Genomic DNA, 21,107 nt, shown 5'->3' with positions numbered 1-21,107 from the left:
CTCTTAAGACGCGAGTTTCACTGTGACAAAAGTTCAAGAACTTATGCTCGAGAGTTTTCCATATTTCGCCGTGCAGTTATCGAATGCAGGGGAGGCTCCCAGCTCCCAGAGTCTATTTGAAGTAGAAGTCATCAGCTTTCAACAATCCCGACAGCACGGCTGTGGATTTCTTTCAATAGATATTCTGCACTTAATATAAATATTCAGAAACAAAGATCCACACTCTCATGTGTTTGTTTTGCTGTGGGCTCTTAAGGCTTTCAGTCTCCCAAAGCGTCCCTGCTCTGCCTCTGCTGCCCTCTGCCTTTTCTGTTGTTGTTTCTTCTTCTTCTTCACATTTGCAGACACCCTCAGAATGTTCTTTTTTTATTTGTTTACTTCACTGGGAAGGGGGGGGGAAGTAGGGGGAAGGGTGAGGAAATTTACAGTTGGAAAAAGCTGTTCGAATGCGCCCATTGTTGTGCGATCTCTGTCTCATCTTTGATATCAAATCTTATTTTTCATTTTGTAGCGAAATAAATACAGTGGTACCTCGGGTTGCATACACTTCAGGTTACATACGCTTCAGGTTACATACGCTTCAGGTTACAGACTCCGCTAACCCAGAAATAGTACATTGGGTTAAGAACTTTGCTTCAGGATGAGAACAGAAATCGTGCTCTAGTGGCACGGCGGCAGCAGGAGGCCCCATTAGCTAAAGTGGTGCTTCAGGTTAAGAACAATTTCAGGTTAAGAACAGACCTCCGGAACGAATTAAGTACTTAACCCGAGGTACCACTATAGGTCTAAAACTGCATTGTCTCCAAATGTCCAGAGGGCCCCTTCCACAAATGGGAGGGCTCCCTTTGCTGCTGGATCAGAACTCAGCAGAGCCACCTGCTAGGGCAGGCATGGCTTGCTTTTGGACTTCCAAGTACTGTTGGATTTCAACTCCTATCAATCCAAGCCAGTATGTCCAATGCTTATAGGTAATCAGAGCTGGAGACTTAAGAGTATCTGGAGGGCCACAACTTCACAATACCTAATAAAAAGGTATCTTTTTAAAAAAAACAAAAAACCAGAGGAACTATTTATTTTATTAATGCTTTATTTGTTTTCAGCCAAGGAACAGATTATTTTTATTTTTTATTTTCATAGAAAATTAAAGCAACAACTTCAATGCATTCTGTGCGATATACAAACTATCAAGCATCTTTGCCGAAACAACCCTTAGGTGGGGTTAATAAAGCATCTTGTGGAAGAATCCAGCATCTCTGCAGAATATATTGACATCTCTGGAGCTTTAGGTCCAGGAAAGATTGGTGGTTTGCAGGGAGGGCCTCTGGTTTCCTCCATTGTCTTCTGCCTCAGCCAGACTTCGCCAAAGGTGCTTTGTTGCCTGATTAGACATAAAAATAAGATGTTTTGTCAAATGCAGCAACGTTTTGTGCCTTACGTGAGCAAGGCGAAAGCTATGAGATTAAGCAATCAGCTAGCTCTCATTAGCATTTATCCAAGAGAGAATCATGATTGTGAAGGAGAAAAAGAAATCGGCAGGGCGTAGAAATGATAGCTGCATTCAGACATCTATGCATAGCAGGTTAATATTGAGTGCAGACATGCCTCTTGCCCGCCCCCAAAGTTGTAGTCCACTGGCACCCCAACCTACATGTGAGTAGTTGAATGTGTGTAGGTGTCCCATGCACTCAAGGGTCCCATTGTGCACAAGTGCCCCTTTGAAAGGTGGGTGGCCAGGTGTGAGAGATAACATCATGCATATCAGGAAGTCAGACTAGCAGTATCTGCTACACATAGATTATGCCTGAACTGTTTTGGTGTCGGTTCTTGATGCTCAGGCAGTCTTCAAGGAACCTGTGACCCTCCAGATATTGTTGGACTGAGCATTGGCCATGCTGGCTGGGACTGATGGATGTTCAACAACATTTGGAGAGCCACAGGTTCCCTTTCTTTCCCAGAATAACAACACAACAGAGTGGCCAGTGCTGGCAGTGGCAGCAGCCACTGGGAATCTGCCTGGGATTGTTGAAACTTTTGATTCCATTGAAACTTTTGAAAAACTTTACTTTTTAGACTTTTGAGACGTCTTCTGTTGAAACCTTTGAATAACCATTGTGAGACTGACCTTTGATGCCTATCTTGAACCCGTGGCTTGACGTTCTGCGCCACTGGTCTGTTACATTGTATATATGAACTCTAATAGATTTATTTCTACCTTTTGAATGATATCATTATTCTATTATATATGGTTTAATAGTTATTAGCCCACGTGTTGTGCCTATATTTCTGTGACTGGTTCTCATTGCAACACAAGGGTTTGTTTTTGGGATTGTTAGGCAGCTTGGCTTTCCATCATGCAATAGTTATGATATTACCACTTGTGGTTTCATCCTTGCAGAAAACAGGTAACTCGGTTACTGCAACCCCATCAGCTCTTTCGAATATACAAGCGGGTCCCACTGCCTGCCCACTCGCTATCTGAAAATTCACTTATCTGCATGTAAAGAATTATGCCCAGACCTTGCTAGAAGCTTTGCAGATTCAGATATCCCAACAGTTGGCTTCCTTACTTCCTTGTTTGTTTATGTTTTGCTGATCGGCTGCAGCCATTTTCAGGAAGAAACCATAGAGAGAGTGGCAAGATTGGATGAAACAGAGAGCAGGATAGAGCAGTCAAATCTGTCCCCGCCCCCCTTTGTCTCTCTTTTGCTGATTGGTTTCTTCTTTCTATGGAGAGAGATCTGGCCAATCCAGCACCAGAAATATTTCCATAGGAAACAGTGGAAATCATAGATTTGTGATGCGAACGTTTGCCTAACAAATGGTTCCAATAGAAAGCATTGTGGGACCTGAATGTATGCTAAAGGGGTGTGGAATGTCAGGCCTGTAGGCTAAATGCGGCCCTCCAAGCCTCTCAAAGTGGCCCTCAGGACTCCAACACACTCTCCAGCCATACCCCAGCCTTGCTTTTCACCCTCCTTGATTGTTATCTATATATATCTATATAATAGGGAGCGCGTGGTGCTGTGGTCTAAACCACTGAGTCTCTTGGGCTTGCCAATCGGAAGGTTGGTGGTTTGAATCTGCATGACGGGGTGAGCTTCCGTTGCTCTGTCACAGCTTCTGCCAACGTAGCAGTTCAAAAGCACACAAGCGCAAGTAGATAAATATCTGCAGTGGGAAGGTAAATGGCATTTCCGTGCCCTCTGGCACTCGTCACGGTGTTCCATTGTGCCAGAAGCGGTTTAGTCATGTTGGCTACATGACCCGGAAAGCTGTCTGTGGACAAATGCCAGCTCCCTTGGCCTGAAAAGCGAGATAAGAACCACACCCCATAGTCGCCTTTGACTGGACTTAACCGTCCAGGGGTCCTTTACCTTTCTTTTTCTTTTTTTACCTTTTATGCCAATGTGTCTGTCTGCAATGTGGTTGTGGAAGGATCGGATTTGATGTGTTGGGCTTCCTGGAGCATGCGTTCTTTACCTTATACCATACTGGCCTGAATATAAGCTGCACTCCCCCCCCCCCCCCAATTCCAACCGTGAAAAGTTAAGGTGCGGCTCAAATTCACAACCTTACAAAAACTGGCTTTTACGATATCGCTGCTGAAACAGACACATGGTAAAATGGAACAAAAAAATATTTTCTTGCCGATCTGCGAGTTTGAGTGCCTGCAGAATTGTAGCAATTGAATAGCGATTTGCGATTTTAGCGATTGTACGGTAACTTTGGCGGGCTTACAAGATCAAAGGCTTAAATTGGCTGGGAGTTACAATTCTACCGACCGCAGTGATTTTTAGCCTGTAGCCCAATTTTAAGGGAGCAGCTTATATTCGGGTATTGTCGTCCCCCCCCCCCCCGAATTTTAAAGGTGTGGCTTATTTGCGGGTGCAGCTTACATTTGGGCCAGTTGGTATATCTATATCTATTTGTTGTTGTTTAGTCGTTTAGTTGTGTCCGACTCTTTGTGACCTCATGGACCAGAGGACGCCAGGCACTCCTGCCTTGTACTGCCTCCCGCAGTTTGGTCAAAGTGATGTTGGTAGCTTCGAGAACACTGTCCAACCATCTCGTCCTCTGTCGTCCCCTTCTCCTTGTGCCCTCCATCTTTCCCAATATCAGGGTCTTTTCCAGGGAGTCTTCTCTTCTCATGAGGTGGCCAAAGTATTGGAGCCTCAGCTTCATGATCTGTCCTTCCAGTGAGCACTCAGGACTGATTCCCTTCAGAATGGATAGGTTTGATCTTTTTGCAGTCCATGGGACTCTAAGAAGATCAAACATTAGATAGATAGATAGATAGATAGATAGATAGATAGATAGATAGATAGTTGCAATGCCAGAGATATAAGAAGAAAGGTACAGTTTGATTGTCATGTTTGGAAGCTCTCCATTGAACAATTGTGTGCTCCTGTGTAGCTAATGTTATTGCATGTTCGTTGAGCTGGATTTGGGAGGGGAAAGTGGGAAGGTGGGATTTTACTCAGAGACACCACGGCAGAGCACTAAGCGTGACAGCTATTAATGCTTCCCAGTCCTATGGGAAACAGAGTTCCCATACACATAACAGAATTTATTATTATTATTATCTGGATAAAGTAATTGCATTTCTCTCTTACATGCTTATATTTTCTGCTTGAGATATGGATTTTCCCACCCACTCATCCCAACCTTCCTTTCCACCCACCCCCTCACTTTCAGCATGTTCCTTGTAGAGTTTTTTAGATTTCAAATAGCACTCATCACCGCCAGGTTCTGTTTGTCTACAAACCTTCTGCCAATATATTTCCCTGGAATTCACTTGAAAAGGAGGGGGCGGGAAAATATTACTCCTTATTTACTTGTTTCTTACTCATTTGAAAGAAGAAACCTAGTCCTGAAATGTGATGCAGAGCTGTTTTCCACTCTCCGCTTTCCATACTGTTTTTTTTAAAAAAATATTTTTAAAAAGTCCATCATTAAAACTGCTTACGGGAAGAAAACGCTTTGTCTCTGTTCTGTGCTACTGACAGATGTGGTTCTTGTTCTGTTTTGTTTATTAAGGTGACCTTCAGAAAACATATTTCTTCTGGAGCGAGCAGATTTGCTTTCTCATCTCTCGCAATGGAGGAGATCCACGCAGGAGTCAGCTGCCGCTGTTGCTGCTTCATAATTAATGGTTCTTACGGCTGGCTGAGTGGGTGATATAATGAATAGCACTTAAGGCTTGGAGTGTGTCAAAATCCACAGCTGATTACCAAAATGCGTATTTGTGCAAGGATTATATGCAAACAGTGCCTGAGTGCAGTCGCAGCCGGATCTCGCAGATCGATTGCATCTAGCAAGAGAGAGGCCCTTTGCGGCTCTGGCACGCGAAGACGATGCTCCCAAGGTCCTCTATGGCGTTATCCTTCAAATCAGGGACATATGGTGCCAACCATCCCAGGAGCACGTGCATGTGTGAAAGGTAACAGTCAAGCATCTTTCCCAAGGTAGACACACCTGGAAAAGCTCTGAAAGCTGAATTTAAGAAGTTAGGGGAACACCACCTATTTGTTAGAATTCCTGATCTATGACTGCAGTCATGGGATTGTTGTCTTTCACATGACGGTATATGTTTTGACTCCACAGAGTGGGAAGTGACGGAGACAGGATGTTTGTGTCACTGTGTTACGTGAAGTGGGACTATTGTCCTTTGTTCTTTTTCTCTTTGCTATCTGATGCTAGAGAGAGAGGGAGCCATGTTGCAGTGCTCCGTGTGTGTTTATATGTAAATAAACTAGATTAGCCAAAATGCTGAGTTGCTGAGGTCTGTCATGCAAGATGCACAAACTCTGTGGATCCCTAAGTGTGGCGGTGTCGGTTGGTATCGGTCGCTGTGATGTTCGGGCTGAAGAAAGCTTATGAAGCTCCCAAATGAAAGACCAGGACGGAGAGAACATGCCAGTCAGGCACGTTTCTCTGCCAGGGTCCTACTCGAGTGTAGGCTGAACTCCTGACACTATTCACATGGGCTACATTGAACCAATCCGTTCAAAGGCTTGAGTCTAATGTGGCACAATTGGAGTTCAGTGCATGTGCATCTCCTCTCCCCACATGCCTGCCCCTGCAAATATACTTTGGATGATTCCCCCAACTGTCTGGAGCAGATTGGACGGTTGCAGGGAACAGGAAGTTCCATTGTGTCAGCGGGTGTCTGCTGCTCGAGTGGAATGAACCTTTTGGCTCTATAAAGTGCCCTGACAGATCAGAGAGAAATTTCTGTGTGTTTTTTTTTATTATTAAAAAACTGCAGGAACATGAGAACATCAAAACGTTTATCTTGCTAATGAGACGCCCGATTCCCACAATGCCAGGAATCTGCACACATCTGAAAAGCGGTCTGCAGCTGTAAACGTAGCCTGTTAACTGCTGCCTTCTAAATGACCCTCTCATGCGAGCTTACCTTACACATCAGTTTGCACAACAGAAGTGCCAGCGCTGGCAATTACATGCCGCCTTATGGCTTAATGCATCATAAATATAATAGCTGCACATTTTGGCCGGATGGGAACTAGGTGGCAGCAGCTGGCTTGCAACCAAGTTTTAAATGCCTTAAGTCCTACGTATCTTACAGCCTGATCCCCTAAACCCCAGTTGCTAAAGCAGCAGCTAATGGGATCTGGGTAGCAGTGTGAGCAAAAGATGGGAAGCTGAAACAGAGTTCTTTTTTCTCAAGGTAACATTTCTGCTGCCAGGAAATTTGAAGATCCATTACCAAGCAGTGAGGAAATTAAAACTCAGTCCTCCTCCCCCTCCCCAAGCATGTTTGAATGTTGCATACACTGCCAGTGTCACAGCTACCTATTGGATAGTATCTGTGACATCACTAGGGACCCAAGCTTAAACTCCCTTGGTATACCCTTTTAATATCTTAACAATTGTTTAATCGTTTGTCTCCTGCAAGCATAGACAAGCTCATCTAGCCCTGTGTGAAGTACTGTACAATAGCAAAGCTTCCAAGCTTGATGCAACATTTTTCTTTAAAAGATGAGTGTCAGGTTGAGTGTCAGGCATTGCCTGCTGGATCATGCCAATTTTGTTGGAAGCCACCCAGTGTCATGTGACAAAGACAGTCATTTGGGCCTACTAAAGTTATTCAGGCCTAACTGCTTACTGTTGAGTCACTCTGACATGTGTCTTAGCAGCCAGTTTCTCTTTGTGCTCTCTGAAAGATGTGAGAGTCTGTCTGTTTCAGTTGTGAACAGAGTCAGTATGCAATCTCAGTCAAACTGTTTGGAACCATGTTGCTTATGAAGAAGTTTATTTTAACTCAGTAAAGCTTTTATTCAATTAAGAGCTCTGCATTATTAATTTACGCTGCACATCACCCAGAGTGCCTGGGGTAGCCCAGCCAGATGGGCGGGGTATAAATAAGAAATTATTATTATTATTATTATGGCCCATCTATTCCAGCATCCTGTTCTCACAGTAGCCAACCAGCTGAGTAATGTCAGAAAGCAGGAAAAAGACTTATTTGTTGCTCCCAAAGCAATAGCTCCCCCCACTCTCCAACTTAATCTGCTAGGTATCCATCTTTCATTGATGATTTGCAAGGTTCCTGTCATGCAGTTCTGACGCTGACTCAGAGCAAGTTATCTTCCCATACAATTATTGGCCTTACAGGGTCAGCTCAACAGGGCCAGATTAGCCGGCCAATTGTGCCACTTATTTAACAAGCTTTCGCTGTGAACAATGGGATCACAAAATGAGAAATCACATTGTAATTATATATATATATATATATATATATATATATATATATATATCCCAAACCTTCTCTCAATTGCAATTTCTCTTTCCTCCCATTAACACATTCAAGCGCCAGCACTTACAAAGCCTTCCAGGTCAAGAAGGTCTTGAGGAACTGTAGATTGCTTTCTTTCTCATTAATATGAGCAACGGGAGAGGGGGGGAGTCATTTGAATATAATAAAGAAGCACTTAATTCTCCCATTTCCCCCCTCTCTGTAAAGCCCTGCATGTGCAATTTGTGCCAACGCTGATTCTGAATTTTATAGTGATGTACTATAGCCCGTTGCTAGTGGTGTTTATTGAAAGAGATGGACTGAAACGCTCACTGTCTCTCAGCCCAACCTACCTCGCAGTGCTGTGGTGGGGATTAAATGAGGAGGAGAATAATGTACACTACCTTGAGCTCATTGGAGGAAAAAGGCAGGGTATAAATGATAATGATGATGATGATGTCAGGGACTGGACTGAGGGGAATGAGACTGAAGAGGAATGGTGGAGACCGACCTCCCCTCCTGAACTTTCCAGGTAAGAGGAAGGCAGTATTGAATTACAGCAGTGGTTTGAGGAAGGTCACAGCTCAGAGACAGGTGAACAGAAGAGTTGGGAGGTGTTGGGAGAGGAGAAGGGGGAGACAGAGACAGAGCAGCCAGCTGACACGTTACCACTGACTCCACCCCCTTCTCCCAGAACCCGGCGTGCAATGAAAGTGGAAGAGCAAAGGACTCAAAGACAATTAGCCTCTGGCGGCCGCCGTAAGGGGACGTGCTTTTGCTAGGAAGGGAGTGGAAGGAGCTCAGTTGGAGCAACGCCATTAACCTAGTAGGCAGCATACAGAGACCTCTCACTGTGATTATTGAATAAAGACTCAGTAAGAGCTTCCTTGTCTACTTCCTTGGCTGTCTGCTGAGAGAGGGGAGGGGGGATCGGAATTAACTGCAACCTGAGAAATAATAATAATAATAATTATGTGACCTGAGGAAGCCAATAGCAAAATTGCTAGGGGGGCCAAAGAACACTCTCCCTGTGCTACTCTTTGGCACCAACTCTGGAGGCAGGAAAGGAACGACTGTCTTCAGTACCCATCCCACAGATCTGATCCAGAAGGACACCATGGCTGTTGACTTTTGAAACCGCTGAGAGACGGAGCAGAAGGTGCAAGGTTGTACTCCCCTTGACTCTCGTCTCTCTTGATAAAGGGTACCCCAGTGGCTATATTTAATAGCCACGAGGGATGGGAACTGCCGGAACCAGAGCACTGAGATCATGCTGGAAGCATGCATGTTGCAGCAGAAGTTTGAGGGGCCCAGCAGTCTGCCCTCAAGGGACAATAACCTTTGGACAACCCTGGCATCTTCCACTGGATAGTGCATACATTATGAGAGAGGGAGCAACAGTGCTCAAAGAAGAGTCTAAAGAAGAGGGTTCAACAAACTGAAGAGTACCAAACGGCTCAGGACATGTTCTGGTCTCTGCAGCAAAACAGGTAAATGGCTTGTGAAATTTAGCCAGAGGATCCTCCTAAATTGGACTGTCAAAAACGAAACCACCCTGGTGAAACATTTATCACCCCCTCTTTTGGGGCTTCCTTGAAGAAGAAATATGAAATGTCTTGAAAAGTGCCAGAGAAATGAAAGAACAGCCTGACTGTCATCATGTCTCTGTCCATCTCGCTGCATCACAGACCGGTCTCAGGGGGCCAATCCATTTCTATAGGATAGTCTGCCCTTTGGGTCCAAAGGAAGGACATGAAAGCGATGCAGTTTTCAGAGGCCTTACTGACGAATGGCCTTGCCTTTTAAAATGTCATTCTTTTCCGGAGCAGTGCAGCGGGTCTGTTCTGAAAGTGGGAATCAGAATGAAGATTTCAGAGATGGGAAACCCATTAAACGAAAGCTGGCACGGTGGCGGTGATGCCAGAGCAACAGCCCTATGACAAAAACTCGAAGTCACAGGGTGTGATGTTATCACAGCGCAGGGGTTGGTGTGTTCTGTCATGGCAGAAAGCCTGGGGATGGAGAGGTGCAGTATCTCACACAGGGCCAGACTCAAGACATTTTGCTGCCTGAGGCAAAGGACAGTTTCATGTACAGAACCAGCCAGGCTAGCACTTAACACGGCTGATCAGTAGGCCTCCTCCACAACCCCTGAGGGCAGCAGGCTAGTTGAAGGGGAACAGGCAGGCTGCATAACACATCTATTTCCATTTTCCATACCTTACTGTATATGAGGGGGATTGGGGGAAAGGCCAAGGCAAGAGGTTGAAAATCATGTGAGCTGCTGTCTCATTACAGAATCTCATGTGACCCGCCTGCAGAATTCTAGGGACCGTAACCTTAGAATTCTAGGATATGTAAGGTGCTGTATAAACAAAAGGTTTGCACCAGCCCTCGGCCGGATAATTACCTCATGTTTTCACTTAAAATACTTCTCGAGGCTTGCTGCTTCCACGGCCATTTCGTCGTCAGATCTCCACTTGCTGGGGGAATCCTCCGCCTCTTTATCGTGACGCTGGAGCTGGGGAGGGGAGGGATGGCAAGATGAAGAAGAAGGTTAATTGGTGCTACCTGGAGACTCCTTTTCAAGGACATTGCAGGTAGGGATGGTAGCAGAAATGGACGAGATGCGTGAGGGTCTGCAAACGTTATGAAGAGGGACGAGCAGATTGCCCACGCAGTTCCATAACAGTTCTATTCCTTCTTTCCTCCAGTTTTCTATTCCTCTCAAGCACTCCTTCCCTGGCAACAACCAGCAATTATTCTTTGGCTACTGACCAACTCTCACACCTCATTGGGCAGTTTGGGAGGTTCCTCGATCAGATATCTCACTCACGGGTCTTGCCATTTTGGCTAAACAAGCAATGGGGCTCATGCACAAGAGAGAATGAATATCGTTCCATAAATTCGATCTCATTCCTTACTCCTCCTGAGTTCCAGCCTAACACAGAAAATTTCCAGAATTGGTGGTGTGTACCAGCTTGCCTTCAGTTCCCTTGCATGTTAGCAACGCATACACATTTCAATAATAATTTATAATAATAATTTATTATTTCTAACCCCCCCCCAAAAAAAAATCTGGCAGGGTTTCCCCAGCCATTTCAAGAACATATGCCACACACACACAGTCAAAATTGTGTTAGCATTGATTTACTGCAGAGCTTATCAAAGCACACACATACCGTGTTAGTGCAAAACATGGGAGGGGAATTTCAGGCCCAGGAACTGAACGTGGCCCTCAAAGTCTTTCCACCTGGCCCTCAGGCCACACCCCTCACCAGGCCTGTTCCACACCCTTCCCAACTTTTCTAGTTTTCCACATCAGTTTGCTTTTTGAAAAAGCCTTCGTGAAGATTTATCAGCACACTCGTGTCAATTTCGCCAAATTTAAACAGCTTTGTGTGCAGTTTTGCCTCATATACAGTTTTGCAAAGCATGTTTTCCTAATGTTTTTTATTTTCCCTGGCCCAAGATCCCCACCAGGGATCAATGCTGCTGAAAATGGCCTGCCCTGCCCTCCACGGACTGGCAGCTGAGTCTGGGAGCTGCCTGCTTTATTAAATTTCCCATAATTCCCAGAAGAACCTGACATAGCGTCACTCTGCAGCACTGTGGAAAATTTGAAGTGTTGACCTGCGGCCCACCAGGGTAAGGAGGGGGCCACCTTTGCAGAGGAACCTTTGAACCCAGCGCTGGCCTTATAGTCCTTTCCTTCCCCTGTGATATCCAGGCATGTTGAAGCATCTCAGAACACACAGGCCTATCAAAGCCACATCCAGCCCTAGATTTGGGAGGCGGCAGTAATAGTGTACATTTCTGAAATGTGCAGTTCTTGCTATAAAGAACGAGAAGCAGAGATACACAGAGAGAGAGAGAGGGAGAGAGAGAGAGAGAGAGAGAGACCCTCTTCATCTGAATCAGTTATTCAACCGCATTGTGCTTTCCTCAAGGGCTTGCAGCCTGAAAGAAGACGAGAAAAGTATGCCATTCTGTAGCACTCTTGATTTTAATAAAATAACACGAGACCCAGTTGTCAGCTGGGGTAGAATGTCACACTGGGAGACAACGGGTGAGGAAATGAATCCCTTTTTTCCCTTCTTTTTTGCAAAAAGAAATATTCAAGAAGCCTCACTGTTTGTAAGAGATCAAAAGTGACAGTCGGTGCTTATTCTGCTCAAGCTAAAAGAGGAGGGTAATTAATCAGGAAACTCAAGAAGTCAGACCTCAGTAAGCATCTGCTCGAAAAAGGGCCCATCTTGGAAAGAGTGTGTTTATATATTTGTGCTGTGTGGCAAGGAAATACAGTAGGCAGGTTAATAATAATAATAAAAAATCTTGGTACTTTCAGATTGCTCAGCACTTTGTATGCAGCTTTGATTTCCAGACTTGAACAGTTGGAGGAGACCTTGTATTATTTATTTATCCATCCAATTTATATACTGCTTTTCCGATCGTATTGCTACCAAAGCAGCTCACAGTCACAATTTAAAACCCGGAACCGCCTCATGCAATCAGGAGATGAAAAACACGAAGGGTGAGTTCAAACAATAAAAACCAGCTGAAGTCCTGGGTGAAAATATACATTTAACTGATGCGCTGTGGGTTAAACCACAGAGCCTAGGACTTGCCAATCAGAAGGTTGGCAGTTCGAATCCCCATGACGGGGTGAGCTCCCATTGCTCGGTCCCTGCTCCTGCCAACCTAGCAGTTCAAAAGCATGTCAAAGTGCAAGTAGATAAATAGGTACCACTCTGGTGGGAAGGTAAACGGCGTTTCCATGCGCTGCTCTGGTTCGCCAGAAGTGGCTTAGTCATGCTGGCCACATGACCCAGAAGCTGTACGCCAGCTCCCTCAGCCAGTAAAGCGAGATGAGCGCCACAACCCCAGAGTCAGTCACGACTGGACCTAATGGTCAGGGGTCCCTTTATCTTTACCTGAAAGCACCTAAGAGTTGCCACAGGTCTTATCTGGGGCGAGGTGAGTCCGCTTATCGGGGCTCACTAGCTTCACCCCAAGACCACTTCAGTCTTGATCAGCCCAGTCCCCAACCCAGACATGCCACAAGGAGGAGCTTCTGATTCTGTTCTTATTTAACATGGGAGCATCTATATGCATCATGAATGGCTGCAGGATCACATATTCTACCAAGTGGCTACTTTTACTCCATCCAGATGCAAATTTATAGCTACTGTGTGGGTTGGCGGATGACATCCAACACTTGGAAGCAGAGAACACCATTCCTATCCTCTACACCACTCTGCAGCTGGATGTGTGGAGTAACTCCACTGAAAAAGCTTGTATCTGAGACAATGCAGTATGAAACAAATGGACAAGTCTATCCATTTTGATTTCTCAGTTTTCTAGGCTTAAGCTCAGTTGCCCACATTTCCACATCCATTTGCAATTTGTTAAAGTCCTCATGGAAAATCATCAGCATTCTACTGCACATTACTAGTGCTCAATATACACATTTTTGTTCACAATTTTGCCATATATATGCCAGATATATACCATATTTTCCCGCGTATAATATGATATTATTATTATTATTATTATTATTATTATTATTATTATTATTATTTAATGTTAGAAATTGGGGGTATAGACAGATAATGCCTAGGGGGGACGGGCGATTGGTTGCAGCAGCGAGCAGGAGATTGTCAGTGGTGATTGTAGAGGTGATTTGTGGGTGAGGCAAGGGCTGCTGTCAATTGGCTGCCGCTGGGAAAATTGGGCGGGCGATTGGCGGCTTCTGGCGGTGATTGGTCAGACAATTGGAGGCTTTGGTGACGTGTGCTATTGGTAGTGTTGGTCAGGTGAGTGAGAGATTTTCGTCAATCCCCCCCAAAATGCTCAACAATTCTGGGCAATCTTCCCCCATTTTCTTAATTTGGAGTCCCCCAAAATAGGGATCGTTTTATACATGGGGGCGTGTTTATGGTCTCTCTCTCTCTCTCTCTCTCTCTCTGTGTGTGTATTCTGCATTTTCCTTCCAAAAGTGCACTTTTGCAAGCCATTTCTCCTAACACAATGAATTTTAATGCATCGTTTTCAAAAATGTAAGTGGGAGGAATTCAGTGCAGAACTACGTTAAAGTTCCTTAGCTGTGTACAAGTTGCACTTGCGCAATGACTTGTGCTAGCCGAATAGTTTACACAAGAGAAAGCCACAGGGAGCGAGCATGGTTCTTGTGGCTAGTTATGCAACCGATTGCTACAGCCCCCATCCTTCCTGCTGCAACAACTGGTTGCATAGCAATCCTCCACTAGCACAGCTGTTGCATGGGATTTCATACTGCACAAACATTATTTTCAGCTTTAACCTCATGCAGCAGAGAGTGCTGAACCTGGCCCTGCATATTCATGCACACTTTCTCCTAAGAAACACGTTTTTGTAGAGATTTTTTGGTTGCAGAACTGCATCACAGAACTCCCAGAAGTGTGGATGCATTTCAGCATTGGTGTGCCATTCCACAAAGTGTGAATTAGGCAAACTATACCCCATCACTATACGAAAGGATTGGTCCTTAATATTAGGATCAATCTGTAATCTTACTCAGACATGCTGAGTCCCCACTTTAACCCTGTGGTCCTATGAACTGAACATCTCCTGCAAATCGCTTATCCATCTTTCCAGACAGATCTGCTTAATATGAACCTTGACAGCACAAGTTCCTCCAAAACTGTGACGAGGTGCCCACAGAAGAAATGGGAAACACCCCAGTCTTAATTACAGTAGGCGGCTTCGTAGTGAAACTCAGAATAGCAGAGTCTTTCTGTAGGCCGCAAGACCAAGTTTGAAAATCAATTACCATCCCTACAGAGCAGTCTTAGCATCATCAAAGATTGATTGCATTTAAAGGTTAACAGCAGTGTGCCTAAAAGAAGAAGAGAAATTATATTGGGCTTAGATTTTCATTTTGAAAACACAGTACTTTTTCTGTAAAGAAAAAGGCCATTTTCATCCTTCCAGATTCCCAGATATTAGCTGAGGTGTAGAACTGGGATGAGGGAATTGAAAAATACCATTAGCATGCACCACTGCTTATTTTGTTCCGCCAAGTTAAAACAAACCAACATATGTCAAATTGCCATTCCATAGAACTCAGCCTCCCTTTTCCCCAAGTTGTAAATCCACCTATAATCTCTTTGAAATCTCCCTTCAGAAGGAGCATGGTGCATTGAATGAGACAGGCAGAGAAAGCTCGCATCAAGTTAGAAGAAAGAAAAGGAACCTGCGTCCCTATATCAAGTTATGTATATTGTCTATAAACTTAAAAATCTAAAGGCAGGCAATAACTTTTTAATATAGGGATGTTGAACCTCCAGGCCATAAGGGCAAATGCAGCCCTTTCTCATTCCCTTCTGACACCATTCTGCACCTTCGTGATCTCCACTGGTTCTCCACCCTTGTCTTTGGCTCAACCTCCTATCTACAGATGGATAAGCCAAGGGGGTGGATTTTTCTATAGCCATATCCACAATGGCATCTGAAACCAGAAACTATTCTTGTCCTGTGAAAGATATATGATCTATTAATCATACCCTGGAGTGTGCCATGACTTCCTGGACCTAGAAAACTCAAACCCCAAAAGAAGAGAAAAGAAAATCAGGGAAACAGCTTTAAACAACAAGGGGGAAATATATGATTTGAATCGACATCACACAACAAAGAAACAGGGTGTGCCTAACAAATCCAACGCAAGGCAGGATTAGCCCCAGTTTAGGCTGTTGCACCATCTGTGATCTCTCCTAAAAAGAGATAGCCTAACCACAGTTATTCATGAACTCACAAAATTACACTTAGATCACTGCAAAGTGTTATAAGAGGGACGTCCCTTGAAGATGGGACAGAAATTGCAGATATAGCTTGAAGCCAGCAATATTTGTTGGAACATAGGGAGCCGCCTTATACGCTGTCAAACCATTACAGTAATCCATTTGGCATTTCAGGTAGGGAATTTTCCCCTGCCCTACCTGGGCATGCTGGGGGATTGAACCACTGAGCCTTTCCCAATGTAGGCGAAATAATGCTTAGTGTTAGCAAGGTGATGGCCTTGTGTGCCTTCAGCCCATACTCTGCCACACCCCTCGCAAGTGTTGGGAAAGGAAAAGAAAAAAACCCACTAGCTGCTGGTCTGTTCTTGAACACTAGCACAACCCAATGATCAGCTGCTTACATGAATGAGTGAATGAATGAATGAATGAATCTTTATTTGAGTCAGCCATTGGCCATAGCAATAAATCAACAATACGATATACAAAGAATAAAAATAAAAAGTCAATTATATAAAATACATTTCAGGGTTTTTAATCAATAGTCAAATACTAGATCTTATTCTGATTGCCCCAGCTAAAAACCTTGCAACCTTTGCTGTCACCTTCTCATCTTGATCTGCCAAGAGAAAGAACACTGTGGCAGTGGTTGGGTGACCCGGAATGGACAATAAAAGAGGGGTGGTAATCTACCGTATTTTTCGCTCTATAACACGCACGCGACCATAACACGCACGTAGTTTTTAGAGGAGGAAAATCCGTAGGCATGCCACCCGTAGGCATTCCCTCCATAACACGCACAGACATTTCCCCTTACTTTCTAGGAGGAAAAAAATGAGTGTTATGGTGCAAAAAATACGGTAATTCCTCAAGTCTTGATAAAGAGTGCAAGCCAGAAGGGCATGCACCACCAATAGGTACTGCCATCTCCACAGAGGCATAAGCGTTTTTTGTGTGGAATCTGTTGGAATCGCCCCTCAAGTACATCTGAGGGCAATACATTCAATCTTGCAAGAGTAAAAGCGTGTCTATATTTTAGAATTGCTAGGTTATGCAGATAGGGTGCCAGAGAGTCAAAATGGGAAGGTGGGAAACAGTCATACCATGGGCAAAATTTCCTTATTGTGGCCAAGTTGTTCTGAAGCACGATATCATTTAGGTGTTGACAAATTAGACTGCCTGCTTTACTACAACCCAAAGTGAATAGCTGTTGTGGTGATAAACCACAAGAGTGAAGTTTTTGATAGACAATTTTTTGATAGACAATTTTGATAGACAAGATGCCCTATGCATCTTGTGACCGAAGAATCCCTGCCCCCACACCAACATGTCATCATATATCATACATGGAGTATCCCTAGATATTGCCAGGGGTGGAGGGAAGGAAGGAGGTGCAGGGCTGTCATTTTCACCTGCATCTGCTGTAGTGTCAAGCTTTCCACACCCTGACACACAAAATTGGTAGGATTTAGCTTGGTGCCCCTTGCAACCCAGCACGTATATCTACTCTTTTCTCGACTTTCTCCTTTAAGTCCTGTACTTCGCTGAAGACAGAATCTCAGTTTTAAAAGTGTGAGGCCTGTTGTCTTCCATAACTTTCTTGCCGATTCATTCCACACACCACTGTAACCCTGTTACATAAAACAGCAGCCAAAGCGACAGTCGCTCCTCTCGCTCAACCATTTTCCAGTTGCATAGAATTTATATGATGGAATTTGCATTCATTTTAAGCCCCTCCCTAAGTGCTGGAGGCAGAAGTTGCCAATGTTACACACTGAGCCTTTTTACCCTTACTTCCCCCGCCCTGCAAAAAATAAAAAATATCCCCTTTTAATAATGTTACAAGATGGATTTATAACATACCTGGAGCTAATATCAAAATGAAAATGAGTTTTCTGCCAGTGGAACAACAATAATGTGGTTAATTTGCCTACAGCTATTGGATCATATACGCCTTGCTACGGTAGGAAATGGCTTTCTAATGTAACATCGCCGCCTAAGCAGGATGAAATCTGCGTAGGAAAATGTAAAAAGGGCACAGCACTATAGCTAGCAGCAAAACTGGGATCTGGAAAAACACAGCACAAATAAAAAGGGTGGGTGGATGGGCAGAATATGGAGATATGCTAATAATCCCAGTTTATTGGTCAACAAACAATATATGAGAAGACAGATGGCTTGGTTTCAGCCGTTGCATTTTCACTCCTGAAGTTTGCCAGTCTATAAGAGCTATGTTAACAAGAGGGCGGCTTGCAGAGATGCAAAGTTGCACTGAGACAAGTTTTCATTGTTTAGAGGGAAAATGTATCCCATTTTTTAAATTAAAACACAAGCTGGCTTCCAACGTAACCCAGAAACAACGCAAACACTGCTTAGGAACTGTGGTATCAAGTTGTCTATAAATTACTGAAATCAATAAATGCAAAACCATTGACAAATAGATCAATGCAAAAATGTCGAAGAGCAGTGGGAAACTGTGGGTTGTATCATACATCCTCTGTGCAGCATACATCCTCTGGCACTATGGAACTTCTCCCTCCTCTCCTCACTAACCATAGTTTATTAAGCCGGAGTTCCTCAGTGCATCCTTACTGGTGAGCCTGGCTTCTTTTCCAGGTTTGGCACAAAGCCAACATTAACCAGAATTCTCTAGTTTGGAAGTAACAGGGAGCTCATACAAGATGGGATTTGTGCTGCACAAAGTGAGGAAGAGAGCCCTAAAGGAGGATGCTAATTCTGGTCCTGATGCTAGTTCATGGTTTCTCAAACCATGGTTTATGAACCTTGGGATGATCCTCTGATCCAGGCCAATGTGAGAAGTGTTGTGATTCAAGGGGTTGTTCACCACCAAGGAGAGCTGAACATCTGAAAAAGAAGGGGAGGCCAGAAGTTCCTGGTTCTACAGACAGGCAGGGGTGTGTGGCATGGGAAGGCAAAAATCAGCACCTTGCAGAGTGGTTTCAGGACCACGGATAGTGCTCCTGCAGCTGTGGTCAAACATCTGACTTGTCTCAGCAAGTTCCATAATTTTATAGCAGAGCTAGGTAGTCATTGACTAGAGACTGCACCTACCCCTTACCAAGTTGTCCCAGCAGTTTGCCTCCCCCTGCCCCCATTTCCTCACCTTTGTATTTATTTAAATCACTCAAACAAGCAAGACCACTTTTCAAAGAAGCGAAAAGAAGGGAATTTTGCACATCCCTAGTGGTGTGAAGCCTGGGACACCCAAAAGTCTTGTACAATAACAGCATCAGTCGGGGTATTGCTATAAAACACAAGAGCAAGTTCTCCATGTCTAAATGGACCACTCTAAAGCCCACTCCAGTTTGTAAAACCTCTTAGTGTTGCCTGCCCCATGGTAGGGATCTCTCCAGCTAAGAAGTGAAGCCAGATGTTTCCCACAGCTGTCTGGCTGGAGCCTGGACCTCAAATGCCTTATATGAGCATTCATCTACTCACTGGGCCATCTGGAGAATTCTGCATCTTCCAAAATTATGCAGCCAATCATGTTTCTGATCTATATGAAATAAAGTCTCCTAATCTAATATAATCTACTGAATATGCAGACTCCGTTCTTTGAATGGTATATATCTCAGATCTTGACCAAATTCCATTTTGGCTCCAGCTAAGATGATATTCTTGGAAAGGAAAGATTAGCTTGGCAAAGGGCTTCCAAACATTTGTAGCAGTGTTATCTGCACCAGAGGATAGATCCAGAGGAGAACGCGTATAATACCTGGATGCCCTCCAAGCATGCTTTAACTGAGTTGGGTTCATAACAGACTTGGACGGTACAGTCAAATCCCAATGTCATCTTACAGAAGTGTGGGGAAGACATTAAGCAGAAAGCGTACGTTTCTGGTAAGTGCAAATGCGCAGCACCACACAATATCTGGGCAAATGATGGCATCCCCACAGCATACAATGGGCAGAACGCTATACTTCCCGTGCACAGTTCATTAACACGCTTCTTTGGCACAGTCTGAAGGCATGTGATGCAGCCACCTTCCTGAAGCTAAGCAGGTCTGGGTCTAATCAATGCCTGGATGGGAGACTGTCTGGGAACCACATGCGTTTTGCTGTAAGTTCCATGGTGGAGGGAAAGTGTGATGCAAATGTACTGTGTCTCGGCACAGTATACCTGAAGGAGTGTCTCCACCTCAATTGTTCAGCCTGGACACTGAGGTCCAGCGCCAAGGGCCTTCTGGCAGTTCCCTCTCTGCGAAAAGTGAGGTTACAGGGAACCAGGCAGAGGGCCTTCTCAGTTGTGGTGCCTGCCTGGTGGAACGCCCTCCCATCTGATGTCAAGGAAATAAACAACTATCTGACTTTTAGAAGACATCCGAAAGCAGCTCTGCTTAGGGAAGTTTTTAATGTCTGATGATTTATTGATTATTATTATTATTGACATTAATTATGTTGGGAGCTGCCCAGAGTGGCTGGGGAAACCTGGCACGATGGGCGGGGTACAAATAAATTATTATTATTATTATTATTTTATTATTATTATTACACTAATAAGGCTTCAGGGACGCGGGTGGTGCTGTGGGTTAAACCACAAAGCCTAGGGCTTGTTGATCAGAAGGTCGGCGGTTCGAATCCCCACAACAGGGTGAGCTCCCGTTGCTCAGTCCCAGCTCCTCCCACCTAGCAGTTCGAAAGCACATCCAAGTGCAAGTAGATAAATAGGTACCGCTCCGGCGGGAAGGTAAACGGTGTTTCCGTGCGCTGCTCTGGTTCGCCAGAAGCGGCTTAGTCATGCTGGCCACATGACCCAGAAGCTGTACGCCGGCTCCCTCGGCCAGTAAAGCGACATAAGCGCCACAACCCCAGAGTCGGTCACGACTGGACCTAATGGTCAGGGGTCCCTTTACCTTTTTAATAAGGCTTCACGAAGGGTTTGCCCAGCAATAAAGGGTGCAAATAGTTCCCCAATGACAGAAAGTTGAAAATCAGTGCTCTGGAACTGACTGTGCTGACCTGTAATTCTATCTGGCTGAGCATTTTGGGGACTGTAGAAAAGATGACATAAACTGCTGCTATAGGGTTAGGAGCATATTCTTTTGGGAAAGGTTGACAGATGGATTGTTTCTGCCTACTGTCATATAGGTGGATCTGGATGAGAATTCCCTCCCCAATCCGATTGGCTAGAGGCCCCTTTTACGACATGAGTAAATGGGAAGGAAGATTTCTAAACTGTGCCCATAAAGAGATACAATAGTGAGGCTCCATTTCCCGCTGCCATTTTGCACCTGCATCACATTAGTATCATATATACCTTCTGGTTTCTCTCCTTCTCCATTTTCCCCCCAGGTTACAGATCTTTGAACGCTAACAGAAAGGGTGAAGGGCATGTTTTTTACACTTTGTCCTCTTCAGGCTGTCTTTTTTTCTGTCATTATTCTGTTCACCTATTTTGAACTTTATATGTCATAAAATGCATACTAGACGGTACAGGGCATCAGAAGAGACACACTATACTATTCTGTAAAAATGTGTGTCTGCTTTCTCAACACATTTATACAAATAAATTCATCCCCCCCCCCCCTAAAATTCACCAATTCTATATCTCC

At 44.4% G+C, this 21,107-nt stretch overlaps 1 protein-coding gene across 5 annotated transcripts in view; it reads right to left on the bottom strand.

Moving 5' to 3' along the window:
- Window positions 1–1,069: 1,069 nt before the first annotated feature.
- Window positions 1,070–21,107, bottom strand: part of FHIT (fragile histidine triad diadenosine triphosphatase) — a 1,036,588-nt gene continuing 1,016,550 nt past the window's right edge. For all 5 annotated transcript variants that reach the window (XM_080995948.1, XM_080995945.1, XM_080995947.1 and 2 more), the window contains 2 exons: window positions 10,170–10,280; window positions 1,070–1,378 (listed from right to left, as the gene is read on the bottom strand). In XM_080995948.1, the coding sequence (XP_080852074.1) occupies window positions 10,179–10,280 (102 nt within the window). In that variant the 3' untranslated portion in view covers window positions 1,070–1,378; window positions 10,170–10,178. The remainder of the gene's footprint in view (window positions 1,379–10,169; window positions 10,281–21,107) is intronic.

Source organism: Podarcis pityusensis, assembly GCF_964106645.2.
Source record: "Podarcis pityusensis genome assembly, chromosome: 2".
Lineage (NCBI taxonomy): Eukaryota > Metazoa > Chordata > Lepidosauria > Squamata > Lacertidae > Podarcis > Podarcis pityusensis.
Note: the sequence above shows the minus strand (reverse complement) of the source record. Positions and strands in the feature narration are given on the sequence as shown.